The sequence below is a fragment of the Cucurbita pepo genome, chromosome LG19 (assembly GCF_002806865.2).
Source record: "Cucurbita pepo subsp. pepo cultivar mu-cu-16 chromosome LG19, ASM280686v2, whole genome shotgun sequence".
In the NCBI taxonomy this organism is placed as follows: Eukaryota; Viridiplantae; Streptophyta; class Magnoliopsida; order Cucurbitales; family Cucurbitaceae; genus Cucurbita; species Cucurbita pepo.
The window spans coordinates 2,094,819-2,114,315 of NC_036656.1; the positions used below are offsets into that span (position 1 = coordinate 2,094,819).

The following is a 19,497-nucleotide window of genomic DNA, read 5'->3' on the forward strand; positions in this document are numbered from 1 at the left end:
ATCCAGAAAGCCACTGAAAAAAATATTAGCGGAGGCTCGGGTGAAATCATAGAATAATAATAGTATTACTTCAATTGTCTTTTCGACCTTGAACGTACCACTTACTCATCTTGAATTGCTTAGAAAAATTAACGTCTTATATATCTCATGTCAAACATGTGATACATCCATGTCAAGTGAAAATGTTGAAGACATTAATCACAAATCCTATTATAAGGGTTAATTAGTGTTATAGGTGTCATAATTAATCCATCCATTTAGAATAAAATAAAAGTAATTATTGTAAAAATATGAATATGATTATTAACTCATATAGTAAAAAAATTAACATTAATTAATGTATTTTATACTATATGGTAAAATATTGATTTGGGTTTTTGTTATTTTTATTATTTTGGTTTTTTTTTTTTTTAAAATAACTAATTATAAATCATGTAATAATTTTTTTTTTAAATGAAATGTATATGTGAATTTAGGATTATTTGAGAAAAATAAGGTGACTTTTGTTTCACCCTAAAACATATTTTTAATTATTTAAAATTCAATTTTATAATATAAAATCAAGCACAATATTGATTTTAAATAATAAAATAAATTTAAAACATTATTTTGATAAGAAATACATTAATACTAATCCAAAAAAAGTTCCAAAATTCAAATTCTCCAATATATATATATATATATATATATATGGAAAACTAAAAGTAAAAGAATTGCACCGTTGAAATTATTTATAAATTGTGGTATTTGAAAATAATTTTGTAAATATAAATAAAATTATTTTATTTTATTTTTTTAAAAAAACGTCCTCTATATATATCAATTTTGAAATTAATATACATGGAAAGAAAAATGAGTTATTAAATTTATTTACATAATTATACATTTTTTACTAGAACTGGAACAACCAACCTCCAGTGTCCGCATTTTCGCCGGGCCGGATTCGAAACGTTGCGGCGGAGACCGGCCGGAAAATCGGTTCAGTTCTCGCGAAACGCTCCATAATCTTTGTTCCACCGCCGCGGGGGTGGTTGAGTTGAGGGGGAGGAGACGGAGGCGCAGGTGAATTGGGTTGTCTGATGAGACTTTGACGGAAGGAGTTGGATAGGATGGTCTATTTAGAGAAACGTTGTAAAACCGCCGTTGAATTATTTAAATATTTACTTTTTGAATTTGTGGTTGATATTCTTATACTCGAATTTGATGATTACATATTGATCGAATATCTCAAATGCAATAACATCGATCATGTTTAGCTTGAATGATTTTAGTTGATCATGTCTATATATAAAATTGGAAAGAAACTTAGTCATTAACTAAAAAAAAGTACAAAGGCTTTCTTCACTATATTTTTCAGGTCTACTTACAAATACAACATACATGACACTATTAAACACATTCCAATAACATTCATAATTAACCATCGTGTAATTACAATTAAAGTAATAAAAAGTCTTAAAATACATTAATGAAATACAGTAATTTTAAATTACTCTAAATTGTAATCCATCCAAAATTTATAATAAGTGACATGAATTGAAATATTTTTTTATAATTTTAACAATATTTTGTTATGTATGATTGAAATCTCTTAGTTCATATCGGGAAGAAACCGTGAACGTTGAAAGAAAAGAAAGAGATGGGAGGGGAGGGGAGATGGTGTTGGGTGGGCGAGGGGGCGGGGGGGAAGCGTGCGTAAAGAAGGCCGACATAGAAGAGGAGCAGTAGCAGCAGAGTGGCAGAGTAAAAGAGAGTAATAGGAGTCAAATATGTAATGAAAGGCAGAGGGGGGCGCTGCAGCTGCCTGCCTGCCTGCCTGCCTGCCTGCCTGCCTGCTCTGCCGCCGCCTGCGCCCTCTGCATCTTTTGTTTCTTCTACCTTCCTTCTTTTCCTTACCTTTCTCAATCCTACCTCTACTCTACTCTCTACTTTTTTTTTTTTTTTTTTTTTNTTCTAATAATTTTAAAAATATATATATATATTGAAGGAGAAGGTGAGGAGACAATTGCATCGAAAATGGGAGGATTTGTCGGGGATTCTGCGTGTTCCAGACCTCCATTTTCCTCTGTCCATTCACTCCTTTCCCTCTTTTCCCCCACATTTTCCCTTTTTACCCTTTTCTTTTCTTTATTTATTTAGTTTCTAGCTCCCTATTATCTACTAATCTAAACTTTAATCATCTGCTTTTTAAGTTTTTTAATTATTTAATATATATTCTTTTCATTTTATAATAATTTAATCTCTCCTTCTAATTTATCAATATTAATATTAATGAATTAAACTCTCACGACAACATAATATTTTAAAGAAAGGGTCGAGAAATTCATGTAATATAAACTATCCACACTTCGTATGTTCATTGTGATCCCGTTTTCAGCTCTCATATTGGTTTGAACGTTTATGTGGAGTGTTGCTTGAGACGAGGAAAATAGGGGTTGTACTTTAGAGCTTTTCACGGGTTTTAGAAATATTTAGGTAGTTGTAGCTTTATAAATCGACTAAACATCTTCCCTCTATGACTAAACATCTTCCAAATACTTTTCCACCTCGATCGATATTCTGTGGACACTTGAAAATACAGAAGAGGTAAAGGGTGAATACTCAGTAAACAACCTACTTGTACGCTCTGATTGCATCTTTAATCTAGTAAATTACTTAGGCTTTTCTTTGGGCTCTAGGAAGTTTGAGCGTGATAAATATTTATATAGTCCCTCATCTCTTCTCAAGGCTGGGTTTACATGCTTTCGACCCAGTTCTACACACAATAGTTGCTCCTCACGTTAATTACTTATGTAGTCTCTCATCCCCTCACAAGGTTGGATTACAATTTTTGACTCGCTTCTTTACACAGTAGTGACTCCTCAACTAATTACTTTTGTAGTCCTTCGTCCTTTCTCGATGCTGGTTTAAGAGCTTTTGACTTGCTTCTACACATAGTAGTAGCTCCTCTTATCATCTACTTATGTAGTCTCTCGTCCCCTTTCAAGACTGGCTTACGAGCTTATGAACGCTTCTACATATAGTAGTGACACCTCAAACTCATTCCGTTCATGTTGCTAGTAGTCTCGTAAGTTTTTGTAAAATCTCTGTAGTGCAATGGAGCTTTGCTAGATACTCAGGGGTGTCTAGGCGGTTTAAATCTCATCTCACATTTTCAAGTCGTTTGAGGTTAGCTCTTTAAAACTAATTCAATTCTTTGGGTGCACCTAGATGTAGATCTTTGATCACCGCTCACGATCCTAGAGTGCTCAGTCTACTAGAAACATATTGACATGAGTTAATGTGAACACCGCTCTAGCTCTAGCATTTTAATATTAGCTTGGTTCATTCATGCATCCTTTGTTAGGGAGCTATTTCTTATATCACATAGAGCACACAAAAACTTAATCTAAACATTCATCCATCAATCACTCGAAACACAAATCACAACAAGCACAGATCACCTGTGCAAACCCGCTCGCAGCCAAAGGCGTATGCAGCCACAAGTAGGGACGATGGAACATCTAATACCGTGGTGACAGAGACGCTATCTATATTGGGACATTATGCATTAACGTAATTTGATTATGGTTCTATGCATTCCTTTATATCCATGTCTTTTTTCGTCAAGCATGGTTCACAGTAGAATCCTTATTGCATGTGTTATTTGTTAGTACCCAGAGGGGGTAGACCTAGTTACTGAAAATAGGGTAATAGACAAACAAGTAACGGTAGTGAAACAAACCATAAGCGTAGACCTGAAAGTAGTAAATATGACAGATTTTGATGTCATATTAGGAATGAACTGGCCGAGAACTATGCTAGTATAGATTTTCATAAGAAAGAAGTGACATTTATGCCACCAAACGGACCAAACTTTAAATTTAAAGGAACCTGCACGGGAGTCACCCCAAAGATAGTGTCAATGATGAAAGTCAAATGCTTGGTACAATAGGGAGGGTGGACTATAGTAGCTTGTGCAGAAGACGTAAAAGGAAAAGAGAAAACAATGGATATGGTACCCATAGTAAACGAATTCCCAGTTGTTTTTTCAAGGATCTACCAGGAGTTCCTTATTCACGAGTGTAGACTTTGGAATAGAACTCGAACCAGGAATTGGACCCATCTCTACAGCACCGTACCGTATGACTCCAACAGAATTAAAAGAATTGAAATTACAACTACATGACCTACTAGACAAGGGTTTCATCCGACCTAGCGTACCCCTTGGGGTGCGCCAATGTTGTTGGTGAAAAAGAAAGACGACTCGATGCCCCTATGTATTGACTATAAGGAGCTAAACAAGAGAACAATAAAAAACAAATACCCACTCTCATGCATCGAGAACTTATTCGACCAACTCCAAGAGATGATAGTATTGTTCAAGATAGACCTTCGATCATGCTATCACCAAATTAAGATTAATGATGGAGACGTACCGAAAGTAGTATTTCAAATAAGATATGGTAACTACGAGTTTGTAGTGATGTCATTTGGTCTCACTAACGCCCCAGCTGTGTTCATGGAATTAATGAATCGAGTATTCAATGAGTGCCTAGACATGTTTGTCATCGTGTTCATAGACGACATCCTAATATACTCGAAAATGGATCAAGAACACCTGGAACACTTCTGAAAAGCCTTAACTATCTTAAGGGAGAACAAGTTGTACGCGAAATTCTTCAAATGTGAATTTTGGCTACGATAAGTCTCGTTCTTACAACATGTACTGTCTAAGGACAAGGTTTCAATGGACCCCACTCAGATGGAAGCTGTAACTAAATAGGAATGCCCAACTACGGTTATAGAGGTACGAAGATTCTCGGGGTTAGTAGACTAGTATCGAAGATTTGTCCAAGACTTTGCTAGAATAGTCTCGCCTGTTACATAGTTGACAAGAAAGGACATAACTTTTTTATGGAATGATGCATGTGAGGCCAACTTCCGAAGACCTAAAACAAAGACTAATGTCAGCTCTGTACTCATGGTCCCAGAAAGCTCAGCGGAATATATAATATTCAGTGCATTAAAAAAGGAACTAAGTTGTGTATTGATGCAACGGTAAGGTTGTTGCGTACACATCACGCTAATTAAAGAATACGAGAAAAACTATCCTACACACGACCTAGAATTGGCCGTAGTGGTGTTCGCATTAAAGATTTGGCAATACTACCTGTATGGCGAAAAAACTCAAATCTAGACTAAGCACAAAAGCCTAAAATACTTATTCACCCAAAAAGAACTGAACATGAGACAACGAAAGTAGTTGGAATTGGTGAATGACTACGATATAGATATCCAGTACCACCCTAGAAAGGCAAATGTGGTCGCAAATGCCTTGAGTCATAAACGACACACTCGTCTAGTGTGCCACCAAGTAAAAGCTCCTAGGCAGAAAAAGACGGAACTATTACAACCTCTAAGCATACTTGAGCGGAAGTGGGAGAATATCGCTATGGATTTCATAGTGGGTATACCCAGAACACTGAAGGGATATATATTAATATAAGTAATTGTCGGCTAGTTGACAAAGTCAGCATACTTCCTACTGGGCAAGGAAACATATACATTAGACAACTGGGCTCAACTGTATGGGAAAGAAATTGTGAGGTTGCATGAAATTTCAATGTCGATAATGTTGGACTGAGATCCACGCTTTACGTCAGCGTTTTGGGGCAGACTCTAGAAAGCGTTGGGTACCTGCCTCGACTTCAGTACTGCCCTCCATTCTCAAACGAATGGTTAGACAAAGCGATTGAACCAAATTCTAGAAGACATGTTATGAGCATGCGTTACGGATTTCATTAGGAGTTGGGACACAAATTACATCTGATGGAATTCTCGTACAACAACAACTTCCAAGTAACTATTGGGATGACACCGTTCGAAGCATTGAATGAAAAACGATGTAGGTCCCCATTGTGATGAGATGAAGTAGGTGAAGGAGAACTAGTGGGACCTGAGCTGGTTCGCATTACAAAAGAGACTATACAAAAAATTAGAGCTAGAGTGCGCACCAAGGAGAGTAGACAAAATAACTATGCATATGTAAGACGTAGAAACCTGGAATTTGAGTTTAGGGACATGGTGTTCCTAAAAGTGGTTCCTATGAAAGGTGTCCTAAAGTTTGGAGGATAAGGGCAAGCTAAGTCCCCGCTTTATCGGACCCTTCAAAATCCTAGAACGAATGGAAAAGCTAAGTCCCCGCGTTACCATTCAAAGAGTCATGATTCGATTCTCAACTCCTCAAATTGAACTAAAAAAATGTTATACCTTCAACATGTGTGCTTACGTATAAAATAAACTAAAATAGTCTTCCATAGTCAAATCTCTTATGCTTCTCCAAACGCGAAGCAATATTGTCGCAAATTTTTTTTCAAGAATAAGGTTGCTAAAATACTTTTGAATGGGTTTGCACGAGAAACGTTTTCATTTGGAAGGAAACGAATACGGGACGAGAATAACAATGAAGAATTTGTAAAATATTTTCTTTAATTGCTTATTTTTAATATAAAGTTCACTTATGGGCAAATTAATGAAATTATTATGACTTTTGAGCATATATGAAACTCACAAGACATTTATGAACAGTGGATGAAATTATGGGTATAAAAAGGCCTATTTATGTTTTTTTTTTTATAAAAAAAAAAAAAAAAAAAAAAAAATCATGAGATGCTTTCCCGCAGATTCCTAGGCTTATTTTATTGAAACTGTCNGAATATGGATCTCCATTCCAACCCACCGACCCAACCCACATGGCCCGGCCCAATCCACTTTATAAGAAACGTAAACCCTAGCTTTCAATCTTTCTCTCGTTGCCGCACAAGCTTCTTCCTTGATCGTCTTCCATCTCTTGCTCTCAGGTGTTTCTCTCTAAACAGTTGTATCTTTACATTTATCTTCCAGATAGTTGATTAAGTGCTCAGCTGTTTACCAGTTTTGTTGCCGTAAAATCGTTGATTTCTTTTGTTTCTGTAGTTGAATTTATATGAGGCTGATAATTTTCGATTAGTAATTAAACAGGAAACTTAAGAATTTTTGCTATAGGTCTTCGTATTAAGGAGATGGTTACTATGTTAACAGAGATTTCGCCTTCTTTGAGTTGAAGAACTAGCCTTTCTCGGATGTTTTACTGTATGGTTTAATTAAAAAATTTGTTAAGTTATTAGAATTATAATTATCGCCATGTGTTTTCTGGTAGATGATGATGTATTGTTTTAGCATGACGTCTAAAAGCACTTCTTCGTGTTTAAAATCACCTTTGATTGTTCTTAGTTATTCAGAATTAAATTTTACAGTATGATAATTACATTTCAAAATCACTGACGAACAGGTCAGCCTTTATTGTGTTTGGAAGTGATTTGTAATGCTTTACGGAAAAAGTCTGATTTCTTTGTGAGGAATAAGTTGCTGCAAATAAGTTTTGGCTGCTAGATTTGTCAAAAAACACTCACAATCACAATGCGTTCACCTAGTAGCCATGAGGGCCATTGAAAAAATAGATTTGCTTAGATGTATATGCAGTATGACTTTCCTTAGCAATAATTAGCAATCGAATGAAGTAGGGTTAGCAATTGATAATCTGATCAAAAGTACTTTTGCTAATATCAGTTGATTTAAATGTACTTCAAAACCCAAATCCTTAGAGAAGTGGCATTATACGGAAAAAGGTTCACTCTGATTGTAGCTATAAGATTTGTTTGTTTGGTCTTTTAATAGGTGTGTTTGGGTAGGAATGGAGTCACAGATCAAGCATGCTGTGGTAGTGAAAGTAATGGGTAGAACTGGATCCAGAGGGCAGGTTACTCAAGTGAGAGTCAAATTTATTGATGATCAGAATCGTTACATTATGAGGAATGTAAAGGGACCTGTCAGGGAAGGCGATATTCTTACCCTACTCGAGTCTGAGAGGGAAGCTAGACGGTTGCGTTGATGGAGAATTGCAGTTGCTTCCATTGATTTTGCCTCTTTGTAAGTGTGGATCCTTTTGTTCTGGGGATGAATGTGTGAACTGGGTTTGGTAATTTAATTGAGTTTTGATGATATCAGCTGTGTGATCCACACTAGTAGGGCTTGTCATTGATGATTCTTTGTCTTCTTTTCATATATTGCTTATCCATCACCTAATACTCTATTTGGCAGCACACTTTGCACTTGCATTTATAAATATTATAATCTTTATGTCTCCCTTTTGGTAAATTGGGTTTCCAACGAGCCTAGTTATCATCAACCTCTTGCTTGCCAAAGTGTAGGACCAATTTGTAAAACATAGAATTAAATTGCAACTTGCATAATTGAAAAGGTAAATTCTTTTTTTTTTCTTTTTTTCTTCAATATTGACTCCTTTACTTTCCAAACTTGAACCAATTGGAGCTGTTACTCAAACTATGGGCTTCCCCGTTTTAAAAGTTGAAAATATATTTATGATATAAATGTAAAACAAGTTGACATACCTAATTCACACAAATGAGTAAGTGTCATGAGATAAGAGTGCATAACGTCGGGTATAATTTTCATGTACACATATGACTAGCTCGTGGTCCAATATCATAAGTTATGTGTTTTTGAAGATGAGTCATAAGTTATGTGTTATTGAAGATGAATCTTATGACTTCAATTCTTAGTATTACAAACTAGTTAGAGGAAACAACCTTTTAGTTGGACAATATTATTAAGAATGACTATTAAAAAATTATTAAAATGCAACTTTTAAGGTTTATTTGGTAAGGAATTGATGGTTGGTCTCACTGAAAAAGTTGGTGAGAATTTGAAGTTGAAGTAAAATTCATATAGAAAACTAATGAAACCATCAATTTATTAAATTCATATAGAAAACTAATGAAACCATCAATTTATTTTCAGGGTATAACGTACATATGTGTCTCATCAATTTAGAATCCAAAATTGACTAAGGAGAAGTAGTGGAAAGGAGATCTTAAGAAGAGGATGAAAGTGTCAACTCAAATGGAGCAGGGATCATTGGAACATGCGTATTTCAGTGATGATTAAAAATAAAATTCCTACTGCGACACTCAAGTTCAATATGAATGGCAAGTTGAGCTCGAGATTTATCAACTCATTTGAGATTTTAAAGTGAATTAGGCCTATGACCTATAGATTGGCATTGCCACTCGAATTTATTGTCATGTATAACATATTTCATGTTTCAATGCCTCGCATGTCATAGAGCATGAGATACTCTCCTTAGAAGAGAACTTAACCTAAGAGGATAAACTACTAAGAATTCTCATATGGGAGGATAAGAAGCTATGCAATAAGGACACTCCTCTGACCAAGGTCTTCTGGAAGAATCATCGGGCTAATGAATTGATTTGCGAGAGAAGATGAGATACGAGCCTCCTGCTTCGAGCTATTTCATAATCAATCAACTTTCTAGGATAAAAGTTTTGAAGAGGAGTGGTATTCGTAATGCCCGATCTTAGAAAAATGAGGTTTTTAAAATTTTTGCAAGAAAATTAGTAATTTTAAAGGGTTTGAGGAAGAATTTGAGAGCACCCTCTCCACATCAACCCACATTGTGATCCGTGATTCGAAATCTTAAAGAGCGGGTCATGGCAGTTACCCCCAACTCTCTCGGGGTGTGTATGACGTGTTGCATATGTCAATGTTGCACAAGTTCATAGCAAATCCTACGCACATAGTTGACTATATGAACCCCATGGTTGGATGAAAGATTAAACAATGTGGAGAAATGGGTGCAAATTCTAGTAACGGAAGTGAAGGCGCTGCATAATAGAAACATCACCCTAATTAAGATTCTTTGGCAACCTATAGTTTAAAAAAGAAATCATGACAATCGAAGTAATTGCCATATAAATTGCAGTAATTACCTATCAGTATACGTATAAAAATATCTGAAGCAGAACAGAAATTCATGCGAAAATGGAAAGAGAAATCAACGAACAATCGCTTACAAAATTATTCAAATGCAGTGAATGAATCGAATTCATTTGCTATTGAATCTCCTCGTTAAGGTATGAATGTCGATTCCTCCTTTCGATCTTTCCATTTTGCATTGTTTGTTTTTTTTTTTTTTTTTTTTTTTTTCCTCTTTTCTGGGTTAGGGTTTGTGTTGGAATGCGTCTATGTTTGAAGCCCTAGGGTTTTGATAGAAGCATTCGACTTAGCTTTCGCGTTCTGCAACTTTTAGGAGCTGAAATGTGATGTTGTTGTCTTCTTGTTTTGATAGCTTGTTAAATTTGGTAGGAATGTTGTATTGATACGGAAGCACTGGCTGCTATGGTTTGTAGTCTTATGAAATGGCATTATGTGGAACTTGCTTTACTTTCTTGCAATCGTCTGTTCTCTTTCCCTTGACAACGAGTGTTTGGTTTGATTGGATGATGGACAATTTTTGTTGTTTTTGCGCTTTTGAGTCAAGTTTGCAGGTTTTGATAATTTCTTTTGAAGTGGACTTGTTCATTGACTCCCCCTGTTTGTTGCAGGTCACTCTGTTTGCTAGTTTATTTTCATTTTGGATTTAACTTATAGCCTCCTACGATGGAAAACACCGGTGTGAAGTCAGAATTTCGCAAGCCATCTTCTGAATCAGCTGGCAGAAAGTATAGGCATCGATCTCCCGTCAGTGGGTCATCATCATTGGATGGTTAGTTTGATTTGGATTTTGGATATTCATTTTTTTGTGAAGTGTTTTTCTTGGAGAGAACTGTCACGTGAATCTCAGTTCATTCTCATGTTAATCGTTATTTTGCAGAAAGTCCTAAGCGAGACTGTAGTTTGAGTCCGAAGCTCTTGAGAGATGATGCCTCAAAAGACTCTGAACGGCAACCAAGAAGAAAAGATGATGAAAGAGGTTTGAATAAGGATTATAGAAGTCATTATAGTCGAAGTTCTGATTCTTATAAATATTCTGATCATAAATCCTCTAGAAGTTTGCATGGTTACTCTGGGCATGATGATTATGCCAAACATGACAAATATGATATGCAGGTGAAGAAAGAGATAATGAGCGGTATTCCTCTCGTTCTCGTAGGGATTCAAAGGGTGGTGTTCATTATGATCATACAAGACGAGATAGAAGTAGAGATGGAGATTCATTATCCGAGAGACATGGTTCAGGTAGTAGAAGGCACTCAAATTCTGAAGAAATGGGGAAAAATAGGAATATAAGAGACCGAGATGGTCGAGATGAGAAGAGAGACAATGTGAAACATTCTGGAGATTACAAACATGAACAGGGGCTCTCCCATGATGATGCTAGGGGTAATCGATATGACCCATTTTCGGGAAGGGGTGAAAGTAGGCACCATATGAAAGAAATTTTTAAGAGTGACCGGAAGGAACTTGATGGTGAAAAGTTTGCTAAAGAGGAAAGGAAATATGAGGACCGAGAAACTAACTGGGACAAGGGGCAAGGGAAAGAATCAAAGGGAAAGTATGATGGTAAAGGTGTTTTTGTTGGAAATCAAGCATCGCCTGCGAAAAAACCTAAATTGCTTAGCTCGGGAGAAGAAGTTAATCATGAACTGGATGGTTCGTGATTTTGTATCCTATTTCAAGTTGTTTTCATGTAGCTTAAGGTCGACATTATTTGCCTTAATAGTTTTGAAATTTTAACGTGCAGCTGAAGAAAACCAATCTTCAATCTCGAAGCAAGAACAGGATGGAAAACTGAGTTTAGGACAAGGCCAGAGTAGCGACTCTGATTTTGCTGCTGACTTTAGTGCTGCAAAAGTTGCTGCAATGAAAGCTGCTGAATTAGGTAAAATCTGATTCCTTATGCAAAAAATTAAGTTAATGTTCTTACATGAGTAGTTTCGTTAAATTTTTTCTAAATTAGACACCGGTAGTTCTAGACAAAGTTTGTTGATGGACATTTTCTCATAACTTTTAACTTTTTTTTGGGCGTTGGAAGAAAGTTGACTGCATTCTAATGGTGTTCTATTTACAATTCTGAAAGAATATGGTTACGAAATCTGCATGGCTTCTTTTAATATCCTTAAGATTAGGTCTTATTTAGTGTATGCACGTTCACCCTCTTCTCTCGACGTGTTTTCGTTTTTGGATTTTATTACTTGGTTAATTTTGGTTTTTATTACTTTAAGAAAACCAAACAACGATTATGAAGATAACCAAATTTAACTATAGCCTAGCCGGTTCCTTAAGTGGTCATTCAATTCATGATTGGCTTAGTCAATCCATTCACTTGTCTGTGGCTTTCCCTCCCTCTTTTAGTTTAGTAGTGCCTTAATCATTCCCGAACCTCCTCCTCCCTCTTCTTTTTAGTTGAGACTGATTCTGAACCTTTAGCGGAGAGGAAATTGTTTAAAATCAAACTTAACCGCTCTGGAACCTATTTACCGAGTTCAAGAAGGGAGATGAGAGAATATGTGAGACCGAGTTACGGGAGAGGAAATTAATTAGCTACTCCACCTGTGAAACTTAGTAACTGAAACTGGAACAAGATTCTGTTTGAAGGTTACATTTCGTTTTAATTTTGGTTTATGACTTGATGAAATAGAATAGCTTTAGCTCAGATTTGAGTTATTTTTAACTTCTTACCTTGAAGTTTATAAAAATGGTAATTCTCTCCCATTAACAGTTAATAAGAACCTTGTTGGAGTGGGTTATATGAGCACCGATCAAAAGAAGAAGCTGCTTTGGGGGAGCAAAAAGAGCACTGCCGTAGAGGAGGTACGATAATCTATTACTATCATCTTATAATTTTGTTCAGCATGAAATTTGTTATTATGAATGAGATCACATATGGATCCTTTTCCATTGTATACAGTCCGGACACCAGTGGGATACGGCGTTGTTTACCGATCGTGAACGGCAAGAAAAATTCAACAAACTCATGGTAAACTTTCCCCCTACCCTCCCTCTCTTTCCCTTATATTCAATACATCCGTGAATGTTAGAAACCTTTAATTGCTTAGTCGTGACTCAGTTTATTAGAGAGTTTCTTCATCACCTACTGACACATTTTTAGAGTCTGAGGTTGCCTTGGTGCGTATGGCCAATTGTAGGGTGTTAAGGGCGAGCTGAAGATGGAGCTTCGACCAACCAACCAAGATCGCAGCGAACTTCTCCGTGCCGAGAAGCAAAAGGAGCTGCAGATGGATTTAGAAAAGCAATACACTGCTGGACTACGAAGAAGAGATGGTCGAACTGTGGGATTAGGTCTTTAAGCATCTTGGCCGTTGGCTCTGGATTATTTGTGTGCTTGGATGAAATTGTTATGAGAATGTTTTCTTTATGTTGCTGCGCAAGAGTTGTGTTGAATGTGCAATCGACAACTTTCGAAGGTATGTTCTTCCCTTCCCCACCTCCCCTAAAAACCTTAGGATTGTGGCGTCATGCATTTATGAAGCTTAGAAAATTATTAGGGCATTTATGAAGCTTAGAAAATTATTAGGTTGCCTCAAATTCTGTGTGATCCCACATCAGTTGAAGAGGGGAACGAAGCAATCCTTATAAGAGTGTGAAAACTTCTCCCTAGAAGATGTGTTTTAAAACTATGAGACTAATGACAATATGTAACGGGATAAAATAGACAATATCTACTAACTCTGGGCTTGGACTGTTACAAATGGTATTAGAGCCAAACATCGGGCGGTGTGCTACCAATGTCGTTGAGCTCCCGAAGGGTAGATTGTGAGATCCCACATGGATCGATGTGTTAGCAAGGACGTTGGTCCTCAAGGGGGTGGATTGTGAGATCTTAGAGTGGTTGGAGAGAGAGGAGAACGAAGCATTCAATAGAAATGTTAAAAACTTCTCTCTAATAGACGAGTTTAAAGTTGAGGCGGACAGCGATATAGATTCAGGATAGATTCAGCTGATGCTATGCCAAAGCAGGTGTTCATGCCTGAAGTTTCTCATCAAGTATAAGGTTCGGCACAAGGAGCAATTGTGAGGAATAGCCATTTGAGAACAATCATTTTGTTTGGTTTATTCTTTGACTGCTCCTATGAAACATCCCTGGAATAACTAGTTTGATTTGATGGGTTTTTGTTGGATGGTTGGGTGCTTAGAGTTACAGATTCAGCATGAAATTCATGTTATCATATTTCCAAAATAAAAGAAAATGGTAGTAATGAAATTCAGAAACCTGGATCATATTTTTATACTACACATTTACAAGCCAAGCCAAGCCAAGCCAAGCCAAGCCAAGCCAAGCCAAGCCAAGCCAAGCCAAGCCAAGCCAAGCACCTATCTCTCCTTCAACATTTGATGTCTTCTTCACTATGAAGCTTTTCAATGAACAATAAGAAAAGCTTTTGTAGGTTGGCATTAACAAGGATCAAAATTACCTCTCCAACACATTTTCCCACACAGCCCAAATCCTTCTCACCTTCTTTCTTCCTCATCTGTGTACACAGGTTTTTGCCAATTTTTTGTGTTCTTCTTTGGGTCATCCGTGAGGCTAAGATCTGTATCGTCTTCTTTGAACGTTCTGATGAATGTCTTCGCACCTCCCATAATCAGCCTTTCGATCATGAACAACTGATAATTGTTCTTAACCACTGGATCCAGAATATGGCTATAGTTCGACGAATATGCCAACTTGTACCTGCAAAACCGAGGTATCAAGAATCAAGGCAAGGACTAATGCATCGAAGCCCCAAGGGACGAAACACTTCATTCTTTATTCTCGGTTAAAACAGGAATAAGAGAGTTTTTGATGTCTATATTGGAACACAACATCCATTGAATAAATGTCTTTTTACTACTAAATGGCAAGGAACCAATGCGTCAGCTCTAACTCCAGAAGGTGAGTAAGAAGGGCTCACCGAGCAGAGAGGGGTGAAAAGAACCCAGGAGTTCTCTCATTTGAAGCAATAAAAAGTGTGTGCCCTGCCGGAACCCACTTTGCAATTCTCTTCACCATAAACTCGGGTCGTGTATCTCTGTCAAGATGTGGATGTAAGCTTCTATCAACGCCAAACCTATCCTTTCTCGTCTTTATTTTATCTCCCCGACGAACATGGACGGCGCCATAGTTGCCAAGTACCTCTTTAATCTATTAATCAGCATTCGTTTCAGGATAATCGATAAGATGAGAGATTCATGAAGTTATTGGTACAAAACACAAGTATCCGAAAGAGAAACAGAGAACTGGAAACAAATTTATCCTCTAACCCTAAGCAAGCCAAATAACTACCAACCACCCATCATAGCTAATTACTCTTTCTAAATTTCTCTAACGGAACTAACCCTTATGTTCTTGATATGGGATAGGAGAATCGAACCTCTAACCTCTTGATCAAGCATACATATTTATGCCAGTTGTGCTATACTCTTATTGACATTTAACACCTGTGTTCTAAATCTTCCTTTATGAAGCATATAAAGATCACCAATCATCAATGTGCCTTGTAGGCAGTTTCCAAGAGGGAACCACTGACATAAAATACGAATCTTCGATCAATTTTGAGGGAACCACCGACATAAAATACATATCAGAGGGCACCACATAATTTTGAGTCATCCTAGTGGGTGGAAAACTAATGATGGGACCTGAGATAAACGCAACGAGTGATAACTCCTAATATTCTAGTTATCATTATGGGTGTACATGGTACGGGTTGGGTCCCAACCCAACATATATATATATATATACACATATATATATATATATAAAATGTATTTGCCTGGCATCAAACTTGAGCATGAGACTCTTTAGACTGGTCAAAGTACCACTCTAACAAACCCATTAATACAGAAGGATTCTTAATATATTTTATACATTTTTATTTGGCTCGGGTCAACTCAAAGGTTTTGTCCCACGAACCCGAAACCGAACCGATTCAGTTCGGGTTCAGAAAAATGAACCTAATCCAACCCAACCCAAAATGTTAACCGAACCGAACTCAACCCTTCTAGTTCGGGTTAGGTTGGTCCGAATTGTCGGGTTGAATGTACACCCTAGTTATCATTGAAAAGAAAAGAGAAAAACTATTTCGCGAGACTTCAACAAGATGTTTGCTTGAATGTTGTTTGCTAGACACATTCAAGAGCATCTAAATTAAAGTTGAACTCATTATGTTTCCATTGTGGTGAGGTTATGCTTAGACATATCCGGAAAGTCCAAACAAACCAAATCCTAATCTAATAACACTGAAGTTGAGAGTCTAAGACCATAAAACACCAACATAGAAAAACGGAAATGAATTCAAATAATTTATGTGTATGCAATGCAATGCAATGGATAACAAAAGAAAGAACCAAATATAATTTCAAAAAAATACCTTCTCAGCTGCATCTCTCAAGTTCTCTGCTGCCATTGAAGGAAGAAAGTTGTATGGCAACAATATGGCACTGCGGTTGTTTCTGTCCTTGCATTCCATAAACCTAAAGAGTTATGATCATATTAACACCCAAATAATTCATAACTTAGGATCTTAAAACGAAATATTTGTCACACTAAGTTGAAAAGAAATGCATAAAAACAAGACATTAAAAGGACAAGCCTACTTCAGCTTTACTTACACATGCACAACAGAGGTAAAAAGAATCTTATTTTCCAAGATTTGATTTACCATGAAAGAGGGCTAGCAGTTCGATTTATTAGCAAAAGATTGGAGTAATGACTGTTGTCTCTAAGTTCAACACGACCAACTTGCTCAACATCGGCAACTGCTCTAGCTCCCAATTTCATACCAGTTGACAACACCTGATACCATATTTTCGAGTCGTCTAAAATCACTGGTATGGTGTCGGATATAAGATCCATATCGTACAAAGAGTCCATAGCACAGGAGTTAGCATCCCAACTACAATACATAAAAACATCACAATTATATGAAAGAACAGAGAACAGATGAACTTTTATGTGATGCAGTTTGCGTCTTAGTTTGAAGCAGGAAGAGAATCAAGTCAATAGAACATGTTTGTCATAAGAAACACCTTTCCTCGGAGCTTGCATTGTTGGGCTGATGAAGAATCCCTTTCTTATTATGAATAGGGTTGATACACATTCTAGAGGGCATTACAAATGTTCTGCAACAAAAAGGAAGATTAGTAAATTGTCTAAGTAGGATATGCAAAAGCATTCGTTCAATAAATTATGTTGGACGAAATGGCACGGGGGCTTTTAAAGGAAGGACAAATACTGAAACGAGTTTGAGCGGATCATCCAGGTCTTCCTTCTTGGCCTTGGAAGTTCCAAAGTCTATCTTTCTAGTAAGGCCGGATGTAATATCCACTTCCCCTTGTGAAGTGGAGTGGGATGTGAAAGGTACAAAAAAAAGTGAACCGTAGGATCTCGTCTGACTTACCACACACCTAATCCATCAAAGCTAAAAAATCTTCCTACCCCGACTACTAGACCCGCTTTGTCTCCATTAGTTATAGTTTCACTAGACCCGCTTTGTCTCCATTAGTTCTAGTTTCAGTGCCGGCACACATTACAAAAGAGAAAGAACTAAATGGCACCTCACCGCCGAGCAATTAACGTAGTATATACATCAATCAAGGGCAAACAGAAGTTTCTAAGTTGAATGTTGCATGCAAAAGTAAGTAGCTGCTTTAAATCTATACAGAATTGTTTAAACATCTAATTCTAATCCAAAATCCCTTCCAGACAGAAACATGATCATGCCAATCCAACAAATTAAACAAGAAGATAATGCCTCCAATCAAGAATTAAACCAAAGAATTCAGAAGAACTTCATAAAAATTACCTCTGGAGGAACATGGCTTCCTCAAGAGCACACCTCAAGCTAGACTCCTGGTGACCCAAACCCTCACAAGACTCGCAGTGCTTCCCTGGGCAGTCGATTCTGCTGCCCCAGTACAAGAACTTATCGTTCACACTAAAAACGTAGCGGTTACGGCTCTGTTTGGGGGTCAGATTCTTGAATGTAAAGATTTTATTGGTGGAAATGAGAGAGGAAAAAATGAAAAGAAGCGTAATGGCAGCGAGGGCAAGGAAGAAGAAGAAGAGGAGTGGGGATCTGCGTTTGGGTTTTGGCTTCTGGGTTCTGTGAAGCGGCATTGAAACTGCCGTGCGGAAGAGAGATTGAAATCTTCAGCGCACAGTGATTGGAATTAGATTCACTCGAACACAGAAATGATGTAGTAATGGGATCACATCCGCTGAACGACAAGAACTTGGATTTCAAAATCGCTTTCCTCCCTACAAACAGGTGGTACGTTGTAGGCCCCTAATACATTGAAATGAAATGAGGTCGTGTAAAAGATCAAGATGAGAATGCGTACGACCCAAGGTAGACGAAGGAGTTATGCCGATGTAAGGCATAGAAACTTGAAGTTCGAGGTCGGTAATAAAGTATCCGTGAAAGTAGTGTTTATGTAGGTGTTATGAGATTTGGGTGTAAAGTCAAGTTAAGCCCACGTTTTATCGGGCCCTTCGAAATCTTGAATCAGTGGCTGATCAATTAGCTTCACTACCATCCCTTTCGGCTGAAATTCTATGTATCTATGCTTTGCAACTACGTGAACTTGGTAAAACCTATGTCTAGCATTCAGAGCATTCATTTTAAATAGTTCATAAACGATGTCATGGACTTCCCACGTTAAAAATAAAATATTTAAATCAATAAAAAAAAAAACATATAAGAAATGAGAATAGAGTAAGAGTGAGTATAAACAACATATTTGTAGGCTTTTGTCGAAACTTATTTCTATACACAAAATCTGATGCTTTGTGCTCCTATCTATCCCTAGCTCTATATCTGTTCCGACCTATTTAGGTCTCTAAGTACCAAAACCTTAAACATAACTCCTATGTAGAGTGCACTACCCCTTCGGAGTTCATAATTGAAGGGGTTCGAGTGCTTTGTACTCTAATTTTTACGTATCTCTAGGTCCCTCGTAATACTTGTGCGAAGTGCACCTCGAGTCAATTTGCCCGTCGACTTGTACACTCACAAGGTTGGGCCTAGGGTAAATCTAGTGAATATAGAGGAGCCATTTTGCTCTAATGTAATAAACATACTCCACATCTGACTATTTACTAAGTTCAAATTAGAGAATTCTCACTAGTGATACAAGGTAATATCTATTTGTTGCATCGTCTTTTCAAGCGAAACAGTAACTTGCATGTTGCGTCACCCTTTCGAGTAGAGATAGTAAACCACATATTGCATTACCCTTTCGAGCGGAGACAATAAACTACTTGTCACTTCGCCCTCTTGAGCGAAGACAGTAAACTACCTATCACGTCGCCCTCTCAAGCGGAGACAGTAAATTATCTGGCTCCCTCCCTAGGCACAAGCGATACTAACTTAGTAACGTACCCTCTATGATTCCCGTAACCCACTATGGGTGACTACCAAGACTTATGTACCAAAAAGACCCTAACCTTTTTTGGTTAGTTCACGAATAAGGGCTACACCCATATTGTCCCTACAAGGTACTTGGTCAACCAAATGAAGATAATGGGACCTGCAACTAGGTTCTAATATTATAGTAACGTAAAGCCTTGGTTCATAAGATAAAACTATCATAACAGAAGCTCTAAATAGCAATCATCCAAAGCATAACTGGGCATAAATGGATTTCCAAACC

General features: G+C 37.2%; 3 protein-coding genes across 4 annotated transcripts; 2 read left to right on the plus strand and 1 right to left on the minus strand.

The window, feature by feature from the left end:
• Nucleotides 1-6,778: 6,778 nt before the first annotated feature.
• On the plus strand, nt 6,779-8,164 carry LOC111780991 (40S ribosomal protein S28-1). Its single transcript, XM_023661380.1, has 2 exons — nt 6,779-6,842; nt 7,699-8,164. The coding sequence occupies exon 2, from the start codon at nt 7,715-7,717 to the stop codon at nt 7,910-7,912; it is 198 nt and encodes a 65-aa protein (XP_023517148.1). The 5' UTR covers nt 6,779-6,842; nt 7,699-7,714; the 3' UTR covers nt 7,913-8,164.
• A 1,627-nt stretch (nt 8,165-9,791) lies between these two features.
• Nucleotides 9,792-13,353, plus strand: LOC111781086 (arginine/serine-rich coiled-coil protein 2-like). Of its 2 annotated transcripts, none has more exons than XM_023661508.1 (8): nt 9,792-9,974; nt 10,446-10,606; nt 10,715-10,813; nt 10,951-11,493; nt 11,585-11,722; nt 12,563-12,654; nt 12,752-12,820; nt 12,990-13,353. In XM_023661508.1, exons 2-8 carry the CDS (start codon nt 10,501-10,503, stop codon nt 13,149-13,151), a joined length of 1,209 nt encoding a protein of 402 aa, XP_023517276.1. In that variant the 5' UTR covers nt 9,792-9,974; nt 10,446-10,500; the 3' UTR covers nt 13,152-13,353. The 2 variants fall into 2 exon arrangements, with proteins under 2 accessions (XP_023517276.1, XP_023517277.1); XM_023661509.1 differs by having other exon boundaries at nt 12,953-13,132.
• Nucleotides 13,354-14,151: 798 nt separating this feature from the next.
• On the minus strand, nt 14,152-18,154 carry LOC111781754. The gene is made up of 6 exons (XM_023662446.1): nt 17,649-18,154; nt 16,873-16,965; nt 16,506-16,739; nt 16,215-16,317; nt 14,757-14,986; nt 14,152-14,536 (listed from the first exon to the last, which is right to left on the minus strand). Exons 1-6 carry the CDS (start codon nt 17,960-17,962, stop codon nt 14,314-14,316), a joined length of 1,197 nt encoding a protein of 398 aa, XP_023518214.1. The 5' UTR covers nt 17,963-18,154; the 3' UTR covers nt 14,152-14,313.
• Between the last annotated feature and the right edge of the window lie 1,343 nt (nt 18,155-19,497).